At 41.0% G+C, this 23556-nt stretch overlaps 1 protein-coding gene across 4 annotated transcripts in view; it reads right to left on the reverse strand.

Moving 5' to 3' along the window:
• The window catches only part of MARCHF6 (membrane associated ring-CH-type finger 6), a 116666-nt gene that overhangs the window by 76914 nt on the left and 16196 nt on the right, over positions 1 to 23556 (reverse strand). For all 4 annotated transcript variants that reach the window (XM_073332351.1, XM_073332352.1, XM_073332354.1 and 1 more), the window contains exons 4-5: positions 8278 to 8421; positions 4311 to 4383 (exon numbers count right to left, since the gene is read on the reverse strand). In XM_073332351.1, coding sequence (XP_073188452.1) covers positions 4311 to 4383; positions 8278 to 8421 — 217 coding nt within the window. The remainder of the gene's footprint in view (positions 1 to 4310; positions 4384 to 8277; positions 8422 to 23556) is intronic.

Below are 23556 nucleotides of genomic sequence, written 5' to 3' on the forward strand. Positions count from 1 at the left end.
TCAGCCAGAGGCTAGGGGTCCATTACAGGAGCAGGTGTGTGAAGTTCTGTGGCCTGAAATGTGTAGGAAGTCAGACTAGATGATCATGATGGTCCATTCTGGCCTTCAAATCTAGGAGTCTTCTTTGAGCTGAGGTTCCTCAAAATTGCTGGAGGTACATTGCCCCTCGATCCCAATAAGGCCAATGAGGGAGACCCATAAGGCCTGAAGGGAGGAATCCAAGCTGGTGACCCCAAGAGTTGGCAGGCAGGGATCTGGTGTCCAGCTGCAACAGGGAATAATGTCTCCTGGAACAAACTGATGATCCTTTAACAGAAAGTTCAGAGACTGAATCAGAATGTTCCTCCACGTATTGTACAGGAGGTAAGAACTCCTCCTTGTAGATTGTCAAAGATGGAGAAGAGGTAGAACTCCCAGAAACATGAGCAGTCAGTGACCCAGCCAACCTCACTACCAAGAGGTGTCTCTGAGATTGCAAGGAGCAGAGATTCAGGTTCATTTGGCACCATAAAGTCTTTTGGGTACAGGAATTTCTGCAGTACTGGAAGTTCAACAGAACTTGATATCAGCACCAATGATGTTACAGAGGCTGTTGTGGGAGGCACTGACATTGGTATCGAGGGAGTCAAAGATTCCATTGAAGCCATTCTCTTCATAATAGCAGTCTTCGGTATTGAGCCCCTTACTGCAGCGGTTCGTGACTTAGTTGAAGACTTGACATGTTTCACAGTACCCAAAGTACTTTGAGCCTCACCTGCACTCCTCTTGGGGCCTGTGGTCTCCATTAACCAGATCTTCTTTAATGAGGAACTCTGTTTTGCTCCTTTTATCTCCTTCCTTATACCTGGAGTGGGAAGCTCTCAGTACGAGCAGTGAAGTTATTGGTAACTTAGTCAAAGATAGTGTTGAAAGACTAAGGTTTTGGTGCCATCTTCCCCTTGGAAGCTCTAGGTGTCCGTGATCTGGTCAGAAGCTGGTCTTAAGGCTTGCTCCCTCATTAATAGTTTATATTTAATTTCCTTGTTTCTACAGGATCTACCCTTAAAAGGAGAGCAGATTTTACACTTGCTTGGAACGTGAGAGTATTGTAGTCGTTGCAAGTGACCACCACTCATATGGACTGCTTCTCAACAAAAGAGGCACCTTTTAAATCTTCAGGGAGCCCGGTATCCTCAACAGAAGAAAAAGTTGTTCAAGTCACTCAACAGGGGAAAAGGAAAAAACAAAAATGTGCTGGTTTTTTTTAAAGAAAAAAGGAAAGAGGAAAAGGAGAACAAACATTCCAACTATAAAGTACTAAACCTACTACTATTGCTAGTATGAAGAGCCATCTATAAAGCAAAAATACTAATAAAAGGGGGAAACAGGTACACTACAAACAGGAATATTGTAGACAGCATGGCTGAGAAGGAACTGTGGGCAGTTCACCCACACAGCCCAAAATAGCCTTGGTACAGAGCATGAGTATGTGTAGGGTGCATGTACCAGGAGAAGAAACACTGCTACCAAAAATCTCCAATCAAAAGTGAAGAGGTGCCCCATAAAGTGGGGCATCCACAGGGACACCACTTGAACTACTTATTCTATGGAGACACTTCCGTAAGAGGATTTGACTCACTACAGGATAAAGCAGGAGGAGAAACTCAAGGAAAATAGTCCTTAAGAATAACAAGAGAAACACAGAAGATACTCGCAAATTAAATTTCTAGAAGAAACAATTTAGTTTAGTTTAGCAATGTTCATCTCAGATTTGATTCAGTACAAGTTCTGCTTGACAGCTTCAATTTTCCTTTCAATCTCCATGAACCCCCAAGGAGTTAGAATCAGCTATTGCACAAACAAATGTTAATTAGAATGATTACAGAATGAAGTCAATAATGTTAAATTATTAGATGGTGGCACAAAAGGTAATTTTCCAAGTATTTAATGAAGAGGGGTGTCAGGGAAGGAATCAGTAGGGCAAGTTGCAAAGATCAACCAAATGAAAAGAAAAAACGCAAGTTAGAAAATAAAAGGTAGGTGACCTTCTGGAAGACTAGACTCCTGCTAGCAGGTTTTCATTCTACATTATATAGTATGTGAAGTGTTTAAGTGCTAAGGACTAAACATACAATATTTTGCCATTTTCTGAGAAGCTTTATCCTCTGAACTAACCTAACCAAAATGTAAAATGGCAGAACCTGTCTGAACTGCTGCTTTTTTCCCTTTCCATAACTTAGATCTGCTTCAGAAGCTGCTCCCCACTCTCTCCCCCATCTCGGCACTGTCTTCTATTATGCTTGTTCAACCACTCACAACACTTTCTGGCTCCAAGTGCACAAGGTATTTAAGCACAAGTGGTCCAAACAAAACGACTGCTTAAGTTAGACAAGGCTTGCTAAAAATCAGAGAGGAGATGGAGAGGAAATGGTTGGATATCAAAAACCAAGAGCATATGAGAAAAAGTAGTCTGGCTTCAGTTTCCTGCCCACCCCACAAAAGATGAGTTCAAATCTGGATTTATTAGTGGGTCACAGGGGAAAACTGTACTGTGTTCTCATCCTAGTGAGTTTCTGTCCCCATAAAAAAAAAAAAAAAAAAAGGATGTTGTCATAAATATAAAGGGAAGGGTAAACACCTTTAAAAGCCCCTCTGGCCAGAGGAAAAACCCTTTCACCTGTGAAGGGTTAAGAAGCTAGGATTACCTCGCTGGCACCTGACCAAAATGACCAATGAGGGGACAAGATACTTTCAAAAGTTGGGGGGGGGAAACAAAGGCTCTCTGTGTGATGCTTCTGCCAGGAACAGAACAGGAATTGAGTCTTAGACCTTAGTAAGTAATCTAGCTAGATATGTTAGATTCCGTTTGTTTAAATGGCTGAGAAAATAAGCTGTGCTGAATGGAATGGATATTCCTGTTTTGTGTCTTTTTGTAACTTAAGGTTTTGCCTAGAGGGATTCTCTAGGTTTTGAATCTAATTACCCTGTAAGGTATTTACCATCCTGATTTTACAGAGGTGATTCTTTTACTTTTTCTTCTATTAAAATTCTTCTTTTAAGAACCTGATTGCTTTTTCACTGTTCTTAAGATTCAAGGGTTTGGGTCTGTGTTCACCTATGCAAATTGGTGAGGATTATTATCAAACCTTCCCCAGAAAAGCGGGCATAGGTTTGGCAGGATTTTGGGGGGGAAAGACGTTTCCAAGCAGGCTCTTTCCTGGTTATATATCTGATAGACGTTTGGTGGTGGCAGCAATAAAGTCCAAGGGAAAAAGGAAAATAGTTTGTACCTTGGGGAAGTTTTAACCTAAGCTGGTAAAAATAAGCTTAGGAGGTTTTCATGCAGGTCCCCACATCTGTACCCTAGAGTTCAGAGTGGGGAAGGAACCTTGACAGATGTCAACAGAGCCTGACTTGAAATGTAACTCAAAACTCCAAGACTGGGTGCTTTAAGGCAGAATTGAACACATTGGCCAAAATGTAAGGGGAGCTAGCAGAACTTTGTTCAATGTCTGCTTGGCTTACAACTGGCTCTGTCAAGTGCCTGGCATCCATCTGCATTAACCTCATAAACAATTCAGTTAAAATATAAAAGCAATCTGAGACTGAATTGGTGACTAGTATGGACCAGTATGGATCTAATTATTTTAATAATGATCTGGAAGGAAAACAAAAACAAAAAAACCACAAGGGTGATAATATTATATAGAGTTCGATGTGTGGAACACTGAAATGACCAGTTAAAAGAGAGGCCAATCAATTCAAATCTTTATGGAATCCCTATGGGTAGATTAAATTCAGTACATAGAAATATAAAATGTAATTAAGCAATAGGGAAATCGTGAAGGATCCCATATTTTAGAAGATCATATGATATAAAATAATGAATAGGAAAATTACATAAAAGATGGCTATAATTCTAAAACCTTTAGAATAGGCTCCGCTGCAGTTTAATTAAAGAAAATTAAGTTTTTAAAAAATTAAAGTGCAACTTTACACCATAGCAAGTATTCCTAAGGCTGAATAAACCACATAAGTCTATAATATGAAACAGCACTACCCAGGCCCAGTTCTATAAGTCTGATTTGTTCATCCTTCAAATAATCCTGCACATCAGCACTTCAAAAACAGGAGAGTTGTAGCACAGCCGCGAAAACAGCTGGCTAGTTCTCCTTGCTACGGCAAAGATGATGATAGTAGTAGCAGCCAGTGTAAGAAGGTGTAAAGTAAAAGGATAATGAAAAAGAACTGGGAATTGAAAGTACCAAAAGCAACAACTTTAACAGGCATCTAGTTAAAAAGTCACGTATATCAGGCTGGTTAGTACTTACGTTGACAGCATATCTAACGGCAGTGTCAATAGTGAGCTCACGGAGCCAGTAAACAAGCACTTGTAGATACGGCCTGTATAAAAGAAACAAAGTGCTGTAAATACCCTCAGTTATGAGGGAAGAACACTCTTGAAAGCGGCCATTACTAGTTTATTCCAGATTGTTTCTTAGCCCAAGTAACCATTTACCTCTGGGACAGAAGCTAAAACCAATTGGTGAGAACCAATACAGATGTGCAAAAAGATTTCATTCAGACATAAGTCACAAAAGGTATCACGATATAGTTGTTATTCACATAAGTCCCAACACTGGCGTGGATGGCTGTCCTTGCAAGATACAAGCTTGAGTTGACTGTAAATCTCTAACTTGCACAAGGATCAAGTCCTCTCCTGATGCACACACAGTACATGGAACACCAGCCTTTTTAAGTTAGTTGACTATACTGAACATACTCTAGGAATCTTAACATTTTATGGTGTGATATTTAAAGCCTATAGCCAGCACTTCTGCCATTCTTCAGAAAGAGAACCCCAAAAATGAAACATTAACACATTCATAAAGCCTATCTTATAAAATGAATCACTTCAAAGATGTGCTTATTTCTACAAAAATACTTATTTCTTTGAACAGGTGACCAAGCGTTGCTCCACTTTGCTTTATTTACCACTCTACTCTGATACCCCAACTTGTACTGATGCTACCACAGGTCCCCTGGGATTAGCTTCGGGAGTCGGCATATGGAGAAAAGTTCCACTTTTATTCAATAATTTAAGGGGGAGAGGAGCAGAGTTCTGTAGGCAGGGGGCAGGCTAGGAGTCTCTGATAAGAGTGAGCATCTGAGCCACTAGACTTTATGTAGAAAGCTACTATTTACAATAAAATAAAGGATTCTCTTCACACTCAGAATAATTTAGTTTCATTATAGTAAGTTTCAGGCTATTCGTATGCTTGTACATATATACATTTTTAAAATAAAACTGTTCAATTAAAAAAAAAAAAGGTGAGATCTCTCACTGTGTCCCTCGTTTCAAGGTGTGTTGTCCCTTACTGTTGTTCATTTTGATGGTCACTGTCCCTCATTTCAGAGTCTGGGGATTGAGAGGTATGATACTTGAGGTGACCAGCCCCTCCATCTGCCACAGTTACACTCTTTTTAGCATGCTAGCTCAATTAGATCTAGCGCAGGTATGTCTCTTTGAACTGGGAGTCATACCCCCAGCTCAAAGTATAGACATACTTGAAGTGAGAGAGGAAGAGTAGGAGAGAGGGGTAGGACGAGTGAAAGGACAAAGGAGAGAGACAGAACTGTGATTGGAGAAGAGGAGATGATGAATGGAGATATGGGGAAATGAGGAGGGAGGACAAGTCAGTGGAAACAGGTGAATTAAGGGATAAAAGGATTAGGAAGGGAAAGATAAGGAGAGAGAAGGAATGGGAGAGATTACACAATAGTTATGCAAAGTTCAGCTTTGGCAGTCACTCATTCTACACACACAAACTAATTTAAAGGGAAACATTTTCATCTTGGTTCTTATATCTAAGGCCCTACCAAATTCATGGTCTATTTTCATCAATTTCACGGTCATAGGATTTTAAAAATCATAAATTTCATTATTTCAGCTATTTAAATCTGAAATTTCACTGTGTTGTAAGTGTAGGGGTGTATCAAGGTTATTGTAGAGAGTGTTGTGGTACTGCTTCCCTTACTTCTGCGCTGCTAGTGGCGACGGTGCTGCCTTCAGAGCTGGGCAGTTGGAGAGCAGCGGCTGCTGGCCAGGATCCCAGCTCTGAAGGATCCCAGCGCAGAAGTAAAGATGGCGTGGTATAGTATTGCCACCTTACTTCAGTGCTGCTGCCTGCAGAGCTGGGCCCTCAGTCAGCAGCTTTCTCTCTCTGGCTGCCTAGCTCTGAAGGCAGCAGCGCCGATGTAAGGGGTGGCATGGTATGGTATTGTTACCCTTACTTCTGCACTGCTGCTGGCAGGTTGCTGCCTTCAGAGCTAGGCGCCCCGCCGACAGCTGCCGCTCTCCAGCCGCCCAGCTCTGAAAGCAGCGCAGAAGTAAGGATGGCAATACCACGATGCCCCTAAAATAACCTTGTGACCCCCCTGAAACTCCCTTTTGGGTCAGGACCCCCAATTTGAGAAACACTGGTCTGGCTCCGTGAAATCTGTATAGTATAGGGTAAAAGCAAACAAAAGACCAGATTTCATGGTCCATAACTTATTTTTCATGGCCACGAACGTGGTAGGGCCCTAATAACTTCTGTACATTGTAGTAACAAGTAGAATGGTAGGCACTTCCAAATATAGAGGAAAACAAGGTCCTGGCATCAAAGAGGAGACAATCTAGAAGGGTAGGAGAAAGGGATAGAATATACTATCAGGGTGACAGCTAGCATGCACCTATCTTAATTCCAGGGGTGTTTTGTTAAACATTACAAAAAATATAGTTTCATGTTTGTTTTGGGATGGCCCTTTGGATTGAGACTAGGGCTGTTGATTAATCGCAGTTAACTCACTCAATTAACTCAAAAAACTAATTGTGATTAATCGCACTGTTCAACAATAGAATACCAATTGAAATTTATTACATATTTTTGGATGTTTTCTGCATTTTCAAGTATATTGATTTCTATTACAACACAGAATACAAAGTGTACAGTGCTCACTTTATATTATAATTTTTGATTACAAATATTTGTACTGTAAAAATGATAAACAAAAGAAATAGTATTTTTCAATTCACTTCATACAAGTACGGTAGTGCAATCTCTTTATCCTGTAAGTGTAACTTACAAATGTAGATTTAACTATTTTTTGGTACTTAACTGCACTCAAAAACAAAACAATGTAAAACTTTAGAGCCTACAAGTCCACTCAGTCCTACTTCTTTTTCAGACAATCGCTAAGAGAAACATGTTTGTTTGCATTTATGGGAGATACTGCTGCCTGCTTCTTATTTACAATGTTACCTGCTTTATTATTGACATCTCTTTGCTAATTTTTTAAGAGCAGTTTTATTGCCATATTTTACCAAAGACATAGTCAAGGATTTTTGCTCTCAAATTTTACTCATCAGAAGTTTCTCCTTTCTAATGAATTTGGTATTAACTTCACATTCTTATGAAATAGTTTTTAAAAACACTACCTACTTTTTGAATTGGCAAAAAATTAAAACCCAAGACAGACAACTAACTTGAAACTTATTTTGGGTTTTAACAGCCAGTCAGATGACAGAACAAGGAGTAATGGTCTCAAGTTGCAGTGGGGGAGATTTAGGTTGGATAGTAGGAAAAACTTTTTCACTAGGAGGGTGGTGAAGCACTGGAATGCGTTACCTAAGGAGGTGGTGGAACCTCCTTCCTTAGAAGTTTTTAAGGTCAGGCTTGACAAAGCCCTGGCTGGGATGATTTAATTGGGGATTGGTCCTGCTTTGAGCAGGGGGTTGGACTAGATGACCTCCTGAGGTCCCTTCCAACCCTGATATTCTATGATTCATATAATTGCACACACTATAAAAGTGGAAAGCATATGTGCACAACTTTGTTTAGACTGAAAACTACATCAAGTTGTACCTATGTGCATCTTTTATATGGGCAGGTAAGGAGAACTAAAAAAAGGGTAAGGATTAATTTTAAATTTAAGTTTCATTTTATTTTAAAATTTTAAATAAAAACTTACTCTGAAAAATTCAGTAAGTAAAAGAGCCACTTCATTAATATTCCCTTAACATGGGTTCTGTTTTCCTATCTATTAGCTATTGTCTGCACTGTGCTATTGGTTTATGAATTGAATAGTTTCTTAGATAAAGTAATTAAAATACAGCAAAATATAAACATCTAAAATAAAATGAGTGGTCAAGTCACAAAGTTGATAACACATGAGAAGTATTAAAGCTGATGGCTATTCGCAAGCTTGTTATAAGATCATTATGAAAGTATTTCAATGCAAAAACTTAACACTTACATGCTGTAAGAGGTACAACTCCCAACCATGCAAAGGCCACAAGTGTATAGTGAAACCAGTATCGTATTGCTGTGCCAATACTTGTAACCAGTCCAGCAAAAATGTCTTGGATTGGAAGCCGTGAAGGCATATCTGGGGAATAAACTGAGAGGAAAAGAAAATCACTTTTATAAAACAGTTTTCATATCTGCTTGCAATAAAAGCACAATATAGTACTGCAGTCAATAGTGTAACTTTTAAATTATATTTAAGAAAAATGTATGGCAACAAACAGTCACAAAGCTAAAAATAAATGAACACACTCACTCTCTCTTCACACTTTATACATCCATTACAGGCAAGTGCCAATGAAACTCTTAAACCACAAGTTCTCCTTAACTCATGTATTTAATTTTATAGAACTATTTTACAGACACTTCAGAGTTTGAGAAGTTTTTGTTTTGGGGCATTAATACCATCATCCCTACCAGTAAAGCCAGATTACCTCAGAACAAACCCAACACCATAGGCCTAAACTAAATTTTAACTAAAAGTTTAAAATTCTATAACAAAGTATCACCCGAATACATAGAACTCCCCTCCCTTATCACAAGAGACTTCCCTTTTCAACCTAACCCCCTGAGAGAAAAGCTAATTAAGCAACAGACCAGCAGAAAAGTCAACAAACTCAGGCCCTGCCAAGAAAGGGAGAAGAAAATTCCAAATTCAAGGGCCCTCCAGAGAGAATACCCAACACCTAAAATGTACACATCTGGAATCTGTTTCCAGATTATATCAGCTGTTGGAATAAAAGCACAAGGAGAAAAAACAGTCACTAAAAAATATTGATCTAAAATAGGGGTGGGCAAACTTTTTGGCCCGAGGGCCGTATCAGGGTTGCGCAACTTTATGGAGGGCTGGGTAGGGAAGGCTATGCCTCCCCAAACAGCCTGGACCCTGCCCCCTATCTGCCCCTTCCCACTTCCTATCCCCAGACTGCCCCCCTCAGAACCCCTGACCCATCCAACCCCCCCGCTCCTTGTCCCCTGACCGCCCCCTCCCGGGACCCCCGCCCCTAACCGCCCCCCCCCCGGAAACCCCACCCCTATGCTCCCTGTCCCCGGACTGCCCCGCCCCTGCCCCGACAGGCCCCCCGGGACTCCCACGCCTATCCAACCGCCCCCTGCTCCCTGACTACCCCCTGGGACCTCCTGCTCCTTATCCAATGCCCCCACCCCCTTACCATGCCGCTCAGAGCGGCAGGAGTAGCCGCCGCACAGCGGCATGGCTGCGTGGGAGGGGGGACAGCAGGGAAGAGGCCGGGTGCTAGCCTCCCCCAGACGGGAGCTCAAGGGCCGGGAAGGACGGTCCCGTGGGCCGGATGTGGCCCGCGGGCCATAGTTTCCCCACCTGTGATCTAAAACCATAAGAGACTAACTCAAAACAGTTCCTACAACAAAACTATTCCAATCCAATATTTTTTCCTTCTTTTAAAATGAATTAACTGGTTATGCCATTCAGCTGTCTGGGAAGTTGCACAAACTTTCATCTAACTTTTCAGTAACTTTTCCATACTACATAATTTTTAAGTTCTAATCACTTCATCTGGCTCCTGCATCTCTCACAGCTAGCCAAAAGTCAGGCTCTGACTTACTGATATGATTTTTTTGTATGTTCTTACAGGCAACTGCTCAATAGTTTATTAGACAGAGGAAGAGTCCAACTAAACGTTTTAATATATGTGAACATTTATTAAAGTGAACACATTAAAGTCCAGGTTTCATTATACAGTGCAATCACATACTCCCTATATTAAACTTCTTAGACACTCAGGGCCACAAAACACAACCTATCAACAGCAATAAGGAAATAAAACTTTCACTTTATTAATAAGAAATGTATTTCAAAAATTAAGCAAGACACTGAATATGCCATCTGCTGTGTAAGATGAGCATCTACAAGACTTAACTCTAGAAAGTACAGATGCCCTGGCATGCAAATATTTTGGTCAAAATTCTGAGCCCTACCTTTTGCGGGCTTCCCTTTTGCTCCCACAATAATTTTCAGACCCAAGAAAGATTATTTGAATGTCTACGTACCTGATCACATCCACAAAATCAGGTATTTGGACACACAAGGCACATTAATTTTGAGTGCAGAGGCTGGCTTCCACAAGTCTCAAGTGTACACAGGGTGGATACAAATCAGTTATTTTAAATTTAAATCAGAATTTTTTTTAATTTGAGATACACAAGTTGGGAGATTTTGTTGTTGTAATATAAATAACAATACATTTATTTTTAAAAATAAGCCGGTTTAAAATGAAAACTGAATTTAATACAAAAATGTTAAGGCCTACACTTACTATAATCTCTTAAAACATTTAAATAAAAATAAACTTACTGAATCCATACACCTCGATCAAAAACTTTAAATTAAAGGCTGTTTTTCTATATAAAGAAAAATCAGGGGAAAAAATATCTAACTTTTGAGGTCAACCTTCATAAATATGGCATATATCAAATAAGGAATATATCATTCACCCTTTTCTAACATACTAAAACATACAATTAATAAGAATCTGAAAATAATGAGCTATATAACTTCTTAAATAAATGTATATATATAGTTACATCATCTTTTTGCTGTACACTATATCAAATCTACTGTAAAGGCTCTGTTTAGTTGTAAATCAGCATTTTAATGGTTGTTTCAACCAATGAGAGTGCACCTTTCTTCAGAAAATTATCAGAAGTACCAGTGGAGAAGTTGATTAAAATCATTTAAATCAAGGCTTTCCACTCGACTTAAATTACTTTTATTTAAATCAATCCATTCTGCTCACACAACCTACAGCTGTTTTACCTTCTCATTACCTGAATCCACTAAAATCCACCATTTACAACACATATCACCGCCTCCTCTTCTGACCTTCACATAAAATATGCAGCCTTTAATTCTGATCATATGGATTGGTTAAAAATGATGTCCTGATGCAATTAGTCACTGAAGTTCTATTTTCCTGCATTATCTGGATGGTTTGCACAGTAAATTAGTTATCACTTCTGAGGTGAGGAGTGGTTTGCAGTCAAGCGTAAAAATAGTCTAGCAGCTTTCACATTCAGAGTTAGGCTCAAAGGATGTAAGGATTTTGTATCAATCGTCCAGTATTCACTCGTTTTTCATTGTTGCTAAAACGTCTCCACCAAACGATCAAAAATGCAAGAAATTGATATGAATTCAACAAAGCTACAACCTCTTGACAACATGGACACAGCATGTCAATGACAACCAAATCTAAATCAGAAGTTATCAACTGGACCACACCAGGTTAAGCCCAGTTTTAACATTTCCTCTTTCCTCTAAAAAGCTCACTTCATTACACCATTGCCCTGCAAGTCAGGTCTACAGTTAAAACTTTAAAAAAGGACATGCAAAGTGACTTGGCAAACCACTGAAAGACAGTGGCGGAGTACCGCGCACTAGTTTGGAATCAATCGTCACACACCAAACTGGTGGATATGCAGTTACATGCCGCCATGAGCATCATCTCTGACACCCTGCGTCCGACTCCACTCCCATGGCTTCCAGTTCTGAGCAATATTGCTCCTCTTCATATCAGATGAGAGGTTGCCACTGGGAAAGTTACTGGAAAAAGTACGCGCCAACCCAAGTCTGCCGCTGCACAATGACCTTTTAAAACACCAGCTGCATGTTTGCCATCACGTTGCCCATTATGGTCTCATCCGCCATGCCAGGATGTTAGGGCAGAAACACTCTGGCGAGAGGAATGGATATCTGTTATAATCCCCAACCAGTTCCTTGCCGCCGACCCCACAATTTGCCTGCCTGGTTTTGACCTGCCCCATCGCTAGTGGTCCCTGTTGAACAGGTTCTGGACCGGGCAAGGTCTCTGTGCAGCCAACCAGTATCACTGGAGCCTTTGTGACAGCCCTTTGTGCAGCTGTGGCGCAACACAGATGATGATGCACATGGTCAATGAATGCCTGCTGACGAGGTTCAGCGGTGGCCTTGTAGAACAGCATCACGCCACCGAAGAGGCCATCGCTTGGCCAGACGACTACGCACACGCAAAATAAATAAAGATACTGAAAGACAGCACTGAAACCATCTTTATCTGAGATGTCACTACATCCAGAATTTACAGCTATTAGCCAAATCAATCACTGGATAAGAAAACTCTAGACGTTAAGCAGGATGTTGTGACGTGAGTTACATTTCAGCTCACCATAATGATTTCAAGTCAGATTATCACGAATTTATATATTGAAGTTAACTATTTTAGAAGATATCCTCTAATTATCCCAGTTTTCACCAAAAACATACTTAATGCAACTTACATTGTTACAAAGCAACACAACAAAGGATAACAATATGGACAATATCCTGGGTACTTGGCTAAATTACAAGATAAATTTGAAAGCCACAACTCATACCAAATTTATCAGGATATAATCCAGAGTAAACGCTTAGACTTTGCCTCATCCCCCTCTCTACTTAAGTAGTGAAACAATTATGATCCAATGCAAATTATGCACTGAGCACACAATTTTCCCCTTGGGAGAAGGTGAGACAAAGAATAAACCATATATGACAGCATTAATCATGCCACTTAACTGGAAAGTTCCCAGATACTATGGTCAGTACAAGACCATATACAGAGTACATGATCACCTGCTGTTCTGATACACCTCAATAAAAATTTAGGCACACTACTACCAAAATTGAATAGTTTCAGATTTAACTTTTACAAGTTTAAAATACAGCAGACCTGACCTAACTTGCAAGTATACATGTCTGAGAAGCTTTTTTTTTTTTTAATGAGTATATACGCAATGGTAAGTGTTCCAATTTGCAAAAAGTAGTTCTGAAGAGTATGTAAGTGCCCTAAATCATGTAACTGTTTATTACTTGATTCTTAGTAAATTGCTAAAAAATGCTGTTTAGTAGCAGATCCAGGATCTTACCCCACCTTATGACAACCGCTGCAGAAACAATCAGAATCTTCTTTCGAAGCAAGTAAACAGCGCTCTCTCATCATGGCTCTTTTTGTAAAATAACATGACAATGGTGGACTAAAATAATATAGTGCAATGTTCTGTTTCAATGGTCATTGAATTTGTTCTGACTGCTTGAGAATAACTAGTTAAATGAGCCAATTCATTCACATTTTTAACTGTCACTTCAATAAACCAAGACAGTGAACATACGAATGAACGTTGACAAACAGCCGGAAGGGAATGAGTGAGAAAGAATAAGGATTACAACAATATAAACACTACTCAGGTTAAGGTACAAAGACATCTTGATTTTTTAATTCACACAAGGCAAGGGCATATTTCAGAACATGTTATTTAACTTACAAGTTAGTCTTTTGGGGATTGAAGAGGTGATACCCCGTTACTGGCTTCCTTCCATTTAATAGCCCAGTATTCATTCAGCTGGCAATGCCACACCCACCATTCATCAGCATTGCAGAATGTGTTGGACGGGAAAGTGAGCAAGTTATTTTTGCTTTATATAAAACTGTCCATCCGAAGACCAGACAAACCTATTTCTACCACCCTACACCCTTGGTATCATGCATTTTTCATACTTATGTTTTCATTAGGGCTGTCAATTAATCACAGTTAACTCACACAATTAACTAAAAAAAAATTAATCGTGATTAAAAAAATTAATCACGATTAATTGCAGTTTTAATCACACTGTCAAACAATAATAGAAATACCAATAGAAATTTATTAAATATTCTTGGATGTTTTTCTACATTTTCTAATATATTGATTTCAATTACAACACAGAATATGAAGTATACATTGCTAACTTTATATTATTTTTATTACAAATATTTGCACTGTAAAAATTATAAACAAAATAAGTAGTATTTTTCAATTCACCTCATTCAACTACTGTAAAGCAATCTCTTTATCGTGAAAGTGCAACTTACAAATGTAGATTTTTTGTTACATAACTACACTCAAAACAAAACAATGTAAAACTTTAGATCCCACAAGTCCACTCAGTCTCGGATATGACCCAGCACATGGTTCATTTTAAGAATACTTTCACTGCAGATTTGACAAAATGCAAAGAACGTACCAATCTGAGATTTCTAAAGATAGCTACAGCACTCGACCCAACGTGTAAGAATCTGAAGTGCCTTCCAAAATCTGAGGGGGACGAGGTGTGAAGCATATTTTCAGAAGTCGTAAAAGAGCAATACTCTGATACAGAAACTACAGAACCCAAACCACCAAAAAAGAAAATCAACCTTCTCTTGGTAACTTCTGATTTAGATGATGAAAATGAACACATATTTGCTTTGGATCGTTATCGAGCAGAACCAGTCCTCAGCATGGAAGCATGTCCTCTGGAACAGTGGTTGAAGCATGAAGGGGCGTATGAATGTTTAGCATATCTGGTACATAAATATCTTGCAACACTGGCTACAACGGTGCCATGTGAACGCCTGTTCTCACTTTCAGGTGACACTGTAAACATGAAGCGAGCAGCACTATCTCCTGCAAGTGTAAACAAACTTGTTTTTCTGACCGATTGACTGACCAAGAAGTAGGACTGAGTAGACTTGTAGGATCTAAAGTTTTACATTGTTTGATTTTTGACTGCAGTTATTCTTGTACATAATTCTACAAATGTAAGCTCAACTTTAATGATTAAGAGTTTGCACTACAGTACTTGCATTAGGTGAATTGAAATACTATTTTGTTTTTACAGTGCAAATATTAGCAATAAAAAATAAATATAAAGTGAGCACCGTATACTTTGTATTCTGTTTTAATTGAAATATATTTGAAAATGTAGAAAATATCCACAAATATTTAAATAAATGGTATTCTATTACTGTTTAACAAAGTGATTAATCACAATTAGTTGTTTTAAACGCACGATTAATCATGATTAATTTTTAAATTAACACTTGATAGCCCTAGTTTTTAATGCTCTTAGTTCACATCCCACAGGATGTCAGGTAGAAATAGTGAAAGATTTTAAAAATTATACAATAGTGGGAAATAAAGTTCTCTCTTTCAGTAGGCAAGCTCCAGTACTCATGACTCTTTGGTGTGATGTTAGAGTGCATGCTAGGGTATTACATGGAGGCAAGTGGGGGAGTGTGGAACAGTTGGTCTTCGGAAACCCAAAGAGAAGAAAGAACAGTTAGCTAAAAGCGAACTGAAAGGCTTTTTACAGAAATAATGAAAAAAATTTCAAATTATGTTTACAATTATTGTTCAGTCAACACGTAGACTGAATAACCACAACTAAGAGCAATTTTTAAAAAATGGATGTCTAGAATTACACTAAGCCCTGGTCTACACTATGGGGTTAGGTCAAATTTAGCCGCATTAGGTCGATTTTAAAATAAATGCATCTACACAACCAACCCCGTTCCGTCAAACTAAAGGGCTCTTAAAATCAACTTCTGTACTCCTCTCTGGTGAGGGGAGTAGTGCTAAAGTCGACCTTGCTGGGTCAAATTTGGGGTAGTGCAGATGCAATTAGACGGTATTGGCCACCGGGAGCTATCCCAGAGTGCTCCAATGTCACCGCTCTGGACAGTCCTTTCAACTCCGATACACTAGCCAGATACACAAGAAAAGCCCCAGGAAATTTTGAATTTCATTTCCTGTTTGGTCAGCATGGCGAGCTCAGCAGCACAGGTGACCATGCAGTCCCCCCAGAATCACAAACGAGCTCCAGCATGGACCGAAAAGGAGACACTGGATCCGATTGCTGTATGGGGAGAAGAATCTGTGCAGGCTGAACTCCAATCAAAAAGAAGAAATGATAATATATATGCCAAAATCGCACAGGGCATGGTGGAGGCTACAACAGGGACACACAGCAGTGCCAAGTGAAAGTTAAGGAGCTCGGGCAAGCCTTCCAAAAGACAAAGGAGGCAAATGGTTGCTCCGTGTCAGAGCCCCATACATGCCACTTCTATGATCAGCTGCATGGCATTCTGGGGGGGACCATACCACTACCCCCCCTCCATGGACATCTGCAAGGGGGGAGTCTCATGCAACAGGGAGGAGGATTTTGTGGATGAGGAAGAGAAGCATGCACAGCAGGCAAGCGGTGAATCTGTTCTCCCCGTCAGTCAGGACCTTTTCATCACCCTGGAACCAATACCCTCCCAAGGCGGGATCCCCGACCCCGAAGGCGGAGAAGGCACCTCTGGTGAGTGCACATCTGTAACTACAGTACAGGGTTTAAAAGCAATAGTGCTTAATGTTTGATTTGCCCTGAAGAATTGGAATGCATTCGCAGCCAGTAAAGCTACTGGAAAATTCTATTAACGTGTCTGGGGATGGAGCTGGAATCCTCCAGGGACATACACATGAAGCTGTCCTGGAGGTATTCTGAAAGCCTTTGCAGAAGGTTTCTGGGGAGGGCTGCCTTATTTCGTCCTCCACAGTAGGACACTTTACCACGCCAAGCCAGTAGCAAGTACTCTGGAATCATTGCAGCACAAAGCATGGCAGCGAATGGTCCTGTGTTTTGGTCGCATTAAAGCAACATTCGGTCTTTATCTTTCTGTGTTAGCCTTAGGAGAGTGATATCATTCATGGTCACCTGGTTGAAATAGGGGAATTTTTGTAAGGGAACAGTAAAAGGACCCCATTCATGCTGGGTTGTTTGCGCTTGGCTAAAAGGGATCATCCTGGAGAATAGCCACACAGCGGGTGGATGGATGAAGGGATCATCCCAGAGAATAGCTATGTGGTGGAGCGGGAGAAGAAGTGTACTGCACACCCACCCAAAAACCAAAGCCCCTCCTTTCAAATGGCAAACCCAACCAGCGTTGCTTGCTATGGGAAAGGATGGTGCTGCAGTTTGAAACCATTCCCACATGTTATGAAGGCGTAAGAAGCCAACCCCGCGTACCAAAAGGCTTACCATGGCTGCCTGGAAACCAAATTCTGTTGCTCAGCCATGTGTGATGTGTCACCATACTGGCAGGCGCTCAACATAAAAGGCAAAATGAGACCTTGTACCTAAAGCACGTGTGCTGTCTGCTGTGAATTGCTTGATTCACTGTGAAAGAGTCTCCCTTTTGTTCTCAGAAATGTATCATCTTAAATTTTACTCTCCCTTTTTATCCCCCTGCAGGTGCAAATGTTTCTATGCTCCCCCTGTCATCTCTGTCCCTGAGGTTATCGCAGATTAGAAGGAAAAAAAAACCAAAACCAAAACAAAACAAAAACCCGCACTCACGCTGACATGTTTTCCAAGCTCATGCAGTCCTCCTGCACTGATAGAGCACAGCTGAATGCATGGAGGCATTCAGTGGCAGAATCCAGGAAAGCATTAAGTGAGCACGAAGAGCAGAGGCAGGAGGTGATGCTGAGGCTAATGGAGGAGCAAACAGACATGATGAAGCGTCTGTTGGAGCTCTAGAAAAGCCAACAAGAGCACAGACCCCCGCTGAATCCATTGTATAACTGCCTGTCCTCCTCCCCAAGTTCCATATCCTCCTCACTCAGACGCCCAAAAACGCGGTGGGGGGAAGGCTCTGGGCACCCAGCCACTCCACTCCAGAGGATGGCCCAAGCAACAGAAGGCTGTCATTCAAGCAGTTTTGATTTGTAGTGTGGCTACAATAAGCAGTGTGCCCTTGTCCTTCCCTCCTCCTGCACTCCACCCCACCCAGGCTACCTTGTCAGTTATCTCACTTTTTTTTTTTTAATTAATAAAGAAAGAATGCATGGTTTCAAAACAATAGTTACTTTTTTCCTTTGCCAGCTGTGATCGAAGGGGGAAGGGTGGTTGGCTTACAGGGAATTAAAATCAACAAAGGGGGAGGGTTTGCAGCAACGAGAAACACACACAACTGTCACACCATAGCCTGACCAGTCATGAAACTGGTTTTCAAAGCCTTTCTGATGCGCAGCGTGCCTATCTGTGCTCTTCTAATTGCCCTGGTGTCTGGCTGCTGAAAATCGGCCACCAGGCGATTTACCTCAACCTTCCACCCGCCATAAATGTCTCTCCCTTACTCTCACAGATATTATGAAGCACACAGCAAGCAGCAATAACAATGGAAATGTTGGCTGCGCTGAGGTCTAACCTAGTCAGCAAACAGCGCCAGCAAGCTTTCAAATGTCCAAAGGCACATTCTACTACCATTCTGCATTTGCTCAGCCTATAGTTGAACTGCTCCTTACTACTGTCCAGGCTGCCTGTGTACGGCTTCATGAGCCAAGGGAGTAAGGGGTAAGCTGGGTCCCCAAGGATAACTATTAGCATTTCAACATCCCCAACGGTAATTTTCTGGTCTGGTAAGTAAGTCCCTTCTTGCAGCTGCTCAAACAGCCCGGAGTTCCTGAAGATGAGAGCGGCATGCACCTTTCCCGGCCACCCCACGTTGATGTTGGTGAAACGTCCCTTGTGTTCCACCAGTGCTTGCAGCACCAATAAGAAGTACCCCTTGAGGTTTATGTACTGGCTGCCAAGATGGTCAGGTGCCAAGATAGGGATATGCGTTCCGTCTATCGCCCCACCACAGTTAGGGAAACCCATTGCAGCAAAGCCATCCACTATGACCTGCACATTTCCCAGACTCATTACCCTTGACAACAGAATGTCAGTGATTGCACTGGCTATTTGGATCACAATAATCCCCACAGTAGACCTGCCCACTCCATACTGATTCCCGACTGACCGGTAGCCATCAGGCGTTGCAAGCTTCCACAGGGCTATCGCCACTCGCTTCTCAACTGTCAGGGCAGCTCTCATCTTGTTATTCCTGTGCTTCGGGGGGGGGGGGGGGGGAAAGCAACTCACAAAGTTCGAGGAAAGTAGCCTTACGCATGTGAAAGTTTCGCAGCCACTGGGAATCATCCCATGCCTGCAACACTATGTGGTTCCACCAGTCTGTGCTTGTTTGCCGGGCCCAGAATCAGCGTTCCAGTGTATCAACCAGCCCCACTGCCGCCATGATGTCCCAATTGCCACAGCCCATGCTTTCAGGAAAGTTTGTGTCCATGTCTCATCACAATCGTCATCGTGCTGGCGTCTCTTAGCCCAGTTCTGCACATACTCCAAGATAATGCATGAGGTGTTTACAATGCTCGCAAAAGCAGCGGTGAGCTGAGCGGGCTCCATGCTTGCCTTGGTATGGTGTCTGCACGGGTAACCCAGGAAAAAAGGCGCCATTGCTTTGATGGAGAGAGGGAGGAGCGACTAACGACATGTACCCAAAACCACCCGCGACAATGTTTTTTCCCCCATCAGGCATTGGGAGCTTACCCCAAAATTCCAATGAGCAGCGGAGACTGCGGGAACTGTGGGATAGCTACCCATAGTGTACCGCTCCATAAGTCGATGCTAGCCAGGGTATTGAGGACGCACTCCGCTGACTTAATGTGCTTAGTGAGGACATACACAATCAACTGTATAAAATCGATTTCTAAAAATCGACTTCTATAAAAACAACCTAATTTCGTAGTGTAGACTTCTGACTTCGTAGTGTGGTCAGAAGTAGTGTAGACTTCGTAGTGTAGACTACTCTTCTGAATTTGTTTTCAAACATGTATTTAAGTGACCTGATTTTCAAGTTGTGGCCAATTACTTTAATACACAACTGCTGAAATCAACTCATTCTGCCAAGACCTGAGGGTTCTGTTCCTGTCCCACTTACAAATAATAATTTCATTCACACCTAAAGGAGTGTAAAGAACACAGTTTCCTGCACAGTTCAGTGTTAACTGAGGTCACCAGATGTTATAGAAGAGAGAGACCCAAGGACTGAAACTTAAGCCTTGACAGGTAAAAAGTATTTCCATTCCCCTTAACACATGCTTATGTACATATTTTTAGATCTAGATGTATGTTTTCTAATTGATTTGGGATTGCTCCCCCTTTTTACTGGGCTTTTAAGTGAACTAAATTGTTAATATATAGAAACTGTGGTTCTTTGAGATGTGTGGTGCACAATTATATTCCACTTCATGTGTGTCTGTCCAGTGCACTTGAGCCAGATACTTTTGGTCAGCAGTACCCATCAGGGGAGTTCATGCACTTTATGTGCTCTCGGTGCCTCCAATGAAGGGCATGAAGGACAGGGCTGGCCACCCTCCCTTCCCCCCCTTTCCTTCATACCAGAATCCTAGTTGATATCATACTCAGAGTAGCAGGGATGGAGGGTGAGTCATGGAATATATATATGTACATGGTACATCTTGACGTACCAGTTATTGTAGAGGTAAGTAATTGTTTATTCAAGTGGTTGTATACATATATATTCCAAGTTAGGCAATTCTCAAACAGGGCTGTCCATTGGCGGTGTAAATTCAACTAGTGCATGCAAAGAACTCTGGCAAGCTCAGTCATGTGTGCAGGATATCATGTGTCCCAGCAGCTTGAGACAGAATCTCGCTGTTGTTCTCGAGAGAGACCACAGACTGGTGCACAGGGTTAAAATGGACTGGAACATTCCCTGAGGTAGATATGTGATTGCAGATGTTGAGTCAAGAATGGCCCCAATAAACTCAATTCTCTAAATTAGACACATTATCAATTTGTCTATGTTTATTTCCCAGACTCAACCGAGTAGCGCCAGGAACTGATGGATGCTATCTGTGACTTTTTGCCTTTAGTGACAACAGATTTGTCAATTATCCAGATACAGGAATACCTGGATACCCTTTGGTAAGCCACTGCCATAAGCTTTACAAAAACTTCTGGGGGTTGATGAGAGGCTGAACAGAAGTACTGTATATGGATAGTGGCGATCCCCACACCGAAAACCTAGGATATATCCTGTGGCTGGGCTGGATAGACACTCAAAAACAGGCACTCTGTAGATCAAGAGTATCATACCAGTCATTCAAATTGAGAGAAGGAATACTGTCCTGAACATCATCGTTTTGATGAAGGTGTTCAGGTCTCTTAGGTCTAGGATAGGCCTTAGATTTTTTCTTTTTAGGGATGAGAAAATTATAAGAATAAGAAACACTTCTCCTATGCTGTGGAAAGACCTGCTCTATAACTCCAAGATCAAGAAGAGATTGTACAATCTCATAAGGGTCCCTGAACAGGGAGTGGAAAGGTGAATGGGGGACTGAAAGGGAATGGTTAATCCCAAATTCCACAATGTCTAGAACCCAATAATCTGAGGTGATGGCATTCCAGACACCTTGGAAGTGGTACTACTAATTCCCAAAGGGAGGAGACAGGTTGGGAAGATCTGGTACAACATGAATTCTGCTCCTGAGTAAGTAGTTAACTCTGCTGCTTTGAGGTTTGCAAATGCTGATGAGAGGTCAAGTGTGGCAGAAGCTTAGGAAATTTGTGTCTTTCCCAAGCTGGATCATATTGCCTAGGTCAGGGGTCTCAAATGACCATGAGGGCCACATGAGGACTAATACATTGGCCTGAGGGCCGCATGACTGACCCCCGACTCCCCCACTGCCCCGGCCCTGCTCCCACTCCACCTCTTCCATGAGGCCCCTCCCCTGCCCCACCTCTTCCATGACCCCATTCCAACCCCTTCCCCGAAATCCCCACCCCAACTTCGCCCCCTCCCTGCCCCCAGGGGATGCAGGAGGGGTGCAGGGTGCAGCAGGGGGCTCAGGGCAGGGGGTCCGGGTGCAGGAAGGGTGTGGCAGGAGGTTGGGGTGCAGGAGGTGTTCAGGGGGCAGGTTCTTTGTTCTTCTGGAGAGCGGCCTTCTAAACAAAACAGGAACCATTGTACATCCATCATTTAGCGGCATAACAGCCTGAGAGAACAGATGTTTTTTAAAACCTGGGGATTTTCTGACTAACAACTTCAGCAGCAGCAGTAGTAGTACAGGAATACCACCCAAGGAAATAGAGAAGAGACTTACCTCAAAAACTCAGAGAGAAAAGGAAACACTATTTTAAAAAAGCCTATCACTAACTGCTACGTAAACTAAGCTAATTATATATGAGTGCTAATAAGTGCTGAATGACAAAGAGCAGTAGATGATGAGAAGAACTTGAGAAGGGTCAGGGTGGCCCCACCCTTTATGCAATCAACTGGAGGCACGAGGACACTCAGGGTACAGGAATCACCCCAGTGGGTACTGCTGACCAATCATCTTTGACTCAAATGCACTAGATGCGCACACACCCTAACTGGAATACATATGTGCACAAGCATTCAAACTTTCTCTTCACCTTTCATATCTGTGTTTAAATGCCCCCTGCCTTCTTTAGAAGTAAGTGCTGTATTGCTCATACTTCCATTGTTTTGCAGATATATTTTAAGGAACAGTTATTAACAGAGCCCCATGTAAAATTCGATTAGTTGGCCTTTTGATTGCTGCAAAATTATGGATTGCTCTTAGAATACCACACAGTTGTACCCCAGAATCAAGGTGGATTTTCTGTTGCAACTAAAAATAGCCTTTAGCAAAAAGTAGGACCAAATTTAGTGTAACCAGAGGATTATATACACATTTATTTGTGCAACTATATAGTTTAACTTCTTTATTCAGATTCCTAATTTTTATTATACTAGAAAATGATGAATGATGCATTTCTTATTTACCAGATGATTAATGATTTAGTTGTGATTTGTGTCAAGGTCTGTTTGGATGGACATTCAAATTCAATTAAAATACACAAAAACAGCATTTTAATTTTTTTTATTAAATAAAACTATATTAAAAATGCTGAATACACAAGAAAAAAGTTAGTCAAAGTTTATCAAAACATGTTTTGCATTTAAAACTAACTGATTTCTTAAATAAAGGAAATATCTGTAGTTAATGAATTTACCTGATTGTTTCTGGTCACCATGTTCTACAAGATTTTAGCATGAGTACATCTCATCTTCTTACACTCAGTGTTTATTCAGAGATTGTAAAACAAGCATCCCTACTTTTTTAACTCCTAATTGTTTTCTCAACTAGCTATTGAACAGAACTAGCTGAAGAAAATGAAATGAAGAAAATATTCTCTCTGCACATACAGAAGAGGCTACTGCTATTAAAAGCTGGTCCCATTGCAATAAACTGCTTAGTTCGTGACTTCCACCAGCTCTGTAGTCTGACTTTCCTTAAAACTTGACAGCAAACATGCACTGTAATATTTTATTTTGTATTTAACTTAAATTATGTTAATAAATTATAATAAGTTAAGGCCTGAGCATAGGTTGTCCTAATTTCAAATTTAATTTTAAGAAAATTTATTTAAAAAAAAATAAAACTATTTAAATAAACTGATTTTTTTAAAATAATTTTTATCGGCCTCATTTTTTAAGGTTTAAGAGGGAACCCTTGCAAGCTA

Source organism: Lepidochelys kempii, chromosome 2 (genome assembly GCF_965140265.1).
Source record: "Lepidochelys kempii isolate rLepKem1 chromosome 2, rLepKem1.hap2, whole genome shotgun sequence".
Classification (NCBI taxonomy): domain Eukaryota; kingdom Metazoa; phylum Chordata; order Testudines; family Cheloniidae; genus Lepidochelys; species Lepidochelys kempii.